Below are 7,360 nucleotides of genomic sequence, written 5' to 3' on the forward strand. Positions count from 1 at the left end.
TAACAGAGGCTCTACAAAGCTCACTTAAAGGTTTTGCCGCTGTGGTGAATGTGAAAAAAATGTGGAAAAAAAAATTACACAACCATTAGCCCCTGAGCTGTTCACCTTTTCACCCACATACAAGTTTTGTCTTTCAGAACATCGATGTTTGCGGTTTTGAGCAGGATGCAAAGTGTGCTTGTAAGACAAAATCCTACCTACCTAAGTTTTTAAGCATCAACTCATAATTTATTCAAATATGACCTTCATTTCATTGATGTGGTTCATTAAAAAGGAGATGGAAAAGAAAGAACCAGAAACAGGTGCTTTTTTTCTTGGCATTTTGATGTTGGATTCAAAGGTCATTTCTAAAATTTCAACCATTTACAAAAAAAAAAAAAAGTGAAAAAAAATGGCACCGTATGCAGCAGTGAACTTAAAGTTTGCTGAGTAGGACAATTTGCAGCACCACTTCCGCTGTCCAATCAGGCACCATCTCGTCTGCTAAATGTAGAGACAAGCTACTAAGTCCTTTCATTTCACACTCGAGCGGCACGATGACATCGCCTGCGTTCGCTATCTGTCTGACATGTTTGTTCCTGGGGGAAATGGGTGAGTTGTGATGTATTGACTTCTGCATATTTGCTTTGTATATGTTCAGGTTGTGCTGACTTTTGTCTCGTTATATTACATCTATATTCACTTTGTCATTTCAGTTTGGACAACCGCCGTAGATCTGTCATCGGTTGGTCAAGAGAGTGGTTTTGTATCTGTACACACTGGGGAGAGTTTGATCCTGAAATGTTTCTATGAAACTGGCGTTGCAGCAAGGATTTATTGGTACAAACAGGTGCTGGGACAGAAACCAAGGCTCATCTCTACATTCTACTCGTTTGATGAAAATGGCACTTTTAATGGTGAATTCAAAGGGAATCAACGCTTCTCACTGGAGACTCATAATGGTACAAATCATTTGACAATCGCAGATCTGCGTGTTTCGGACTCAGCTACCTATTACTGCATACATTCATACTTATCTGCGTTGGAGGTCTTGGAGAGCACTACAGTCATTGTGCAGGGTTCAAGTTTAAATGCCCCCGCTGTGGTCCATCAGTCAGAATCTGAGACCATCCAGCCAGGAGGCTCTGTGACTCTGAACTGTACAGTCCACACTGGGACCTGTGATGGAGAACACAGTGTTTACTGGTTCAGAAACTCTGAAGAATCTCATCCAGGACTCATTTACACCCATGGAGGCAGGAATGATCAGTGTGTGAGGAGCTCCAACACAGAAACAAACACCTGTGTCTACGACTTGCCATTGAAGAGCGTCAGTCGCTCTCATGCTGGGACTTACTACTGCGCTGTCGCCTCATGTGGACGCATTCTGTTTGGAAACGGGACCAAGCTGGACTTTGGAGGTAAATTTCTTACTTTTTTTTTTGTGAACATGTGAAAGGAACTTGTTTGTGCCTCAACAAATGTGCAAAATCCACATTTCTTCTGTCTGTATCTGCAGACTCTTCTTTCGTCTGGAAGGGAGCTGTGACATTGACTTCCATGCTCTCTGCTTTACTGGCCTTCACACTCTGCATGATGAACAAGAGGAACAGCAGCCAATCTCCAGGTAGGACTGTTTAGTTTTGAAAGCTCATGTTGTCTGTGCACATCTCTTCACTAAGACGCGATCTTCTTTGTGCCCCGACCAGAGTCTAAAAAAAGTGATCGAGCTTCATCCACTGTCCCGTCAGAGGTGAACAAAAATACCTCACATTTAAATGACTATTGAATTCCAGCTGAACATTTACTGCATGTTGCATTGTTCCCTGTTTTGTCACTAGAGTTACCAAAACACACACCACCTTTATTATGCTGCTGTCAACCTGACAAGATCAAGAGGACAGAGGGATCCAACATGGACTGAATGTGTGTACCACGGCTTTAGAAAGTAAAATCTGCACCTGTTACATTTGTGCTTAACTCCACAGTGAGACAGATTTTCTTACCGCCCATTTGAAGATTTATTGTAGACTTGGATCTGCGTGATCTCCAGTAACTGTGAAGAACAGCGTTTTTTTTTTGGAAATGAATCAGGTGAATCCTCTGAAATGATTAGAATGATTTTAGTTTTTGTACATGTGGCTGTCTTGTGAAGAATCTTTTTAACATAGAATGTAATTACTGTGAACGTAATTTTTCTAATGTTGTTCCCTTTCATTGAAGCCCTGTACAACACTGCTGTGAACTCTATTTTTCTATTTGTTTGTATGCTAATTGCATTTCTTAAATTTCTCCAATAAAGGTTACTTGGGGCTATTGTCACCCCATTTTTTTAATAGTGAATATGGCTCTGCTGATCTGTACTAATCATAAGTCAGAAGTAAAACATAGTTGTTCTGAAAACAAAGTCAAACTTAACAGAAAAAGATTAGGTGTGTGTTGGTCCACATGTCGATGTCCCCCACAGTTTCCACATGATCCTTGCGTGAAGTGTCCATGTCATGTGCACTCCGGAGCAAATCACCGCCTCTCTCGCCAATGCTCGTATTTTGATAAGGTGCACCGTACTCCACTAACATGACTCATTTACACTCATGGAGGCAGGAATGATCAGTGTGTGAAGAGCCACACTCCACAAACACACAGTTGTGTCTACAATTTACCAATAACCAACCTAAATCATTCTCATGCTGGAACCTACTACTGTGCAGTCGCTTCATGTGAACACATTCTGTTTGGAAACGGGACCAAGCTGGACATTTGGAGTAAGTGACTTTCCATTTATTCATCTCATTTATACTTTTTAAAACAAATCACACAGAAAGTTAAACTGTTGTGTTACTTTACAAATTAATGGAACTGAGTGTCTCCTCTCTGTTTTTGCAGATTACGCTGCAATGACAAAATACTTAAATATTGGATTCTTAGTTATCAACGCCATCCTGGTTGTCATCCTTACAGTCCTTGTGTTTGTTATCATGAAGACAAAGTGTGATCAATGCACAGGTAACATTGTGTTGGTATTACTGTCGAGTGTTCATTTTACAAGGCATATACTTCATCTGTTTTTTTCTTCTTTGTTTTTCAGAGGCTGGTGCAGAACCTTCCACTCCCATCACAACCCCCACACAGGTATTGTGTTTTACTGTTTTTAAGAAATACGTTTAAACTTCAGTGTGTTGATCCTGTCCTGCTTTTCATGTGCAGAGCTTCCAAGACAAAGATATTGTGCAACATGCTGCAGAAAGGCAGAACAAAGTCAACAGTTCAAAAATGAAGAGAGACGGCAGCTGGAGTGAGTGCGTGTATTTGTATGCAAAGCAGTAAAGCTGAACAGGATATATTTCAGTCTCTGAATAACATGACTGTGTAAGTGTATCATTAAAAGCTAAATAATGCTTTTTCTTTTTTTCAATACATTTGTATTTGATTTTGAACAAGGCTTTTCTTTCACCGCTTTTGTAAACATTACTACACACCCATATAATGATCCATGTAACTACTTGACCTGCAATAAACCTACAGAACAAGCTTCTCCAGTGACATGTCATGGTCTACATCCAGCTCAGCAAATTGTGGTGAAAAAAAATCTCAGAAAGTTACTTCCATGGTTTTTGCTCTTTGACTCAAATAATGGCTCCATCAGGTGTTTATTTCAGAGAGGTTATTTTATTACATCCTTGTTGAGATAGTTTTGTAAGGTTCCAGGTGTGTGTACTGTCGCTAACAAAGAAAGGCGGGTGGGTGTGTATATCCATGGGTACTGATTGAGTTGTTATAAAAACATGTCAACAAAAATAATTTAACAAAAAAAACACAACGCCTGAGGCATAAGTGTTTTGTTGTTGAGTTGAGGGCTTTTGATTGTTCAAGGTCACACACAGACCTGCAAAGAAGTGAATACAGGAACACACTATATAGTCATATAATTAGCTCAAGAGTACCAAATACCCATGACCTTCTGCCTTCATCCCTTTTGAACACGCATGATTGTTAGATGTTACACGAGTATACACGACATTTCTTGAAATTTCTTGTTGAATTCTGGATTTGAGGTAATGCCAACAATACGGCCTGTTACAGTGGATTATTTTGGTTCACAATTGATATATTACACTTGCTTGTCATGATTAACACTGAACAGATGAGGGATAAAAGGTTAAACTATACAAAATGTTTCCTTTATTTAATGCGTAGCAAAGACCTGCAGTCTGACTATGAAAACATGTCCAGCTGAGCAGCAACTAAGAAATCTCAATGTTAAAAAAGGCCATTAAAAAAAGAAAAATCTTTACCTTTTTCACTTGTAGTGTTTGTTCTTTTAACAGCCATGTGTATTTAACCTCTGATAACTGTCCCACATTGGATTAAATGATCAGTCATTAATACTTCTAAGACACTGAAAAATGTATTCTTCAAAGTGCAATTTTTATTTTCATGAAGTTTCCAATTTCTGCCTTGAACATTTCACAATATAATGTACTAAGTCAGTGCCATATTTAGAATATTCCTGTGTCTTTCTTTTGTTCTTTATTGCATGAAGCTATTAGTCCCACACAAATCATTGAGATAGTCAATCAACGACTATCTGATAGACATTTAGAGATCTGACGTAGCAACACGCTCACTGCTAATTTCATGTGGCATGGTGAGGTTTGAACAGTAGAAGGCGAAAGGAAATAAAAAGTTATTATCCTGTAGTAGTAGTAGTGGTGGTAGTAGTAGTAGTAGTAGTAGTAGTAGTAGTAATTAACCTCAATTCAATTTGAAGCATCAAAAGGGATGTGAAAACATCAAACATCACTTTCCTATACAGCATTGTGTGCGTAGAGCAAAAATCCCCTCTGGTCTATTTTAATCTTCTTTCAAGGGGAGGAGAGTCTGAGGGGTGTCGCCTTCTAACGTGTGATCTTTCAGTGTTCAACTGTTGTTCTGACTCCTGAGATTTAAAAAAAAGCTGTGAACTGCTGTGACAAAGGCTCTGCAGGCAGAAACTTCAGCCCCGTCTGAAAGTCAGAGAGAAGAGTGTGTGGCCTCCAAGCCACAGCCTGCAGCAGCTCCGACAGAAGCCAAGAACAAACAAAATGACATTTGTAAAAGGGCAGCAGTGCAAAATACTGCAAAGTATTTGGGAACATTAAATGCAATTATGTGATGCATTTAAGAGAGATATTACACCATGACTGACAGCTCCACTGACAAATGCACACCTGAGGGATCTGAAGCATCAATACCCTGGCTACACCAGTTGTTCCATACTGTGCAGACTTTAATCAATTTCATATGCACTCCTGAAAGCAGTAGACAGTACTTAATATAAAAACAACAAAGTACACTGTATAATGAGAATGGTCGTTTTATATCCAATATCAGTGCTAAAATAGCATTTATTTAATGATCTCTTTTCTTGGTTCGAGAGGTTTTACATGCTGCGGTGGACTTCAAGTGCTCTAAAAGTGCTGGCCACCTCTACAAAACTACAAATCTGTCAACATGATCCAATTGTAGAAAAATTAAACATTTAACATCCTTCAAATGAGTCTTCTAGTTGAAGAATCTGAGACAACTCCCCTGCAGCGTCTGTCACTTCCTACCACAGCAGCTCTTCATATTTAAAGACCTCTGCAGGGTCCGTCACTTCCTGTCACTTGTCACTTCCTGTTACTTCTGAACACTACGAGGAGGGGGAAAAAATTTGGTACAGCAAAGTGTCACGATATATTGCGTGGCGATATTATACCATCTCATGGCCCCCATGTATCGACATATTCATTATAGCAACAGCAAATATGTTTTTTTAGTTTAAATGCTCAAGGAGTTGCACAGTTCATTGTGTTGTTTAAAAGTCCTGCAGTTGTTCAGTTTTCCGTCCATGTTTGTGTTCAGTAAAGTCCAGTCAGACTGAAATAATAACAGTTCAGATTGTGAGGTGCACGAAGCGCTTTACAGGATTTGACTTTGATCTCAGTGTCCGTCTGTGGGCTTGACTCTCATTGGGTAGAGTGGACAAATAAGCATGTGAAAAAGCCTAATCATAATATATTTTAACACAATTCTCAGCAAATCGCAATGTTACAAATCGCAAAAACTGTTGTATCTGACTCAAGTATTGGAATAATATTGTAAATGTTAAATCCTGCCCACTCATATATGTACTCGTATATGGTAGATCTGTCAACTGTCTATTTCCAGTTTAGCACGACCATGAAGCCTTTTGTTTGTTGATAAAGAGTTTTGTCTCAGAACTGCAGTGCTGCATTCTTTGTTTAAAAGAAAGCCATTTAACTGTGCAGCAAGCAAACATTTAAAGTGTTTCAAACAGAGGTTTAAATGTCTGAATGAATATAGTGTAGGAAGTGATTTCTATAACTGCTATACGCCTACACCTGTGTGGCAAGTAGTGACCAAACAATGTTTAGTAGAAACAGTTATTTCATGGTGAGGATATTAAACTTTAAATCATGTTCAGGAGGTATCATATTGTCTTTTTTTGTGTTGTTGTCAAGCACCATCATTGTCATTCAGGGCATACGGAACATGTTTACAGAGTTTCCAAAAAAAGACAGTCAACCTGATTGGCCAATCAAATTCAAAGTCTTCTCTGTGAAGAGTGAAGAAGAGGCAGAGATTTCAGTCATTCATCACAGCACGATGGCACCTCCAACCTTAGCTTGGTATTATACATGCCTTCTCATTGCGAATGTGGGTAAGTTCACTATTTTACATTACTTTACAAAAAAGTTTTTTTAGTTTAATACAAGTCTTTAAAAAAAGGATACATTTAAGATATATCTTTTTTTGTCTTTCTTTTCTCCTCAGCTCTGATAACAACTTCCAAAAGTTCATTTTCACAGTTTCAAACTGTCATTGTTGGAGAAAGTGTGATCTTGCCATGCACCTGTCAAGATGAAACAGCAGTGATGTTTTACTGGCTAAAGCAATCTTTGGGACATACACCCCAGCTGATATCTACACTCTATAAGCATAATGATCTTGTCACCTTTCATAACCAATTTAAGGACAGCTCACGTTTCTCCTTGGATACTACAAACCACAAATATCAACTTAAGATTTTGGATTTTGGAATTTCTGATTCAGCGACTTACTGCTGTATCGGGAGTGATTTATATAACCTTGAATTTTGTCAGAGTACGACTGTCAGTGCAGACGCTTTAGATATCCAAACCACTGTCCGTCAGTCAGTGTCTGAGACCACCAACCAGCCAGGAGATAACATGACTCTGACCTGTTCAGTCTACCCTGGGAGCTGTGACCAACAACACAGTGTTTCCTGGTTCAAAACCTCTGAAGAATCTCATCCAGGACTCATTTACACTCATGGAGGCAGGAATGATCAGTGTGTGAGGAGCCACGCTCCACA

At 39.1% G+C, this 7,360-nt stretch overlaps 1 protein-coding gene across 1 annotated transcript; it reads left to right on the top strand.

Annotated features, from left to right (window-relative positions):
* Window positions 1-538: 538 nt before the first annotated feature.
* Window positions 539-1,610, top strand: LOC306841585 (uncharacterized protein; the record flags this gene model as incomplete). Its single annotated transcript, XM_079371528.1, has 3 exons — window positions 539-591; window positions 696-1,400; window positions 1,519-1,610. The coding sequence occupies exons 1-3, from the start codon at window positions 588-590 to the stop codon at window positions 1,608-1,610; spliced, it is 801 nt and encodes a 266-aa protein (XP_079227654.1). The 5' UTR covers window positions 539-587.
* Between the last annotated feature and the right edge of the window lie 5,750 nt (window positions 1,611-7,360).

Source organism: Symphodus melops (genome assembly GCF_947650265.1).
Source record: "Symphodus melops genome assembly, chromosome: 20".
NCBI classification, from domain to species: domain Eukaryota; kingdom Metazoa; phylum Chordata; class Actinopteri; order Labriformes; family Labridae; genus Symphodus; species Symphodus melops.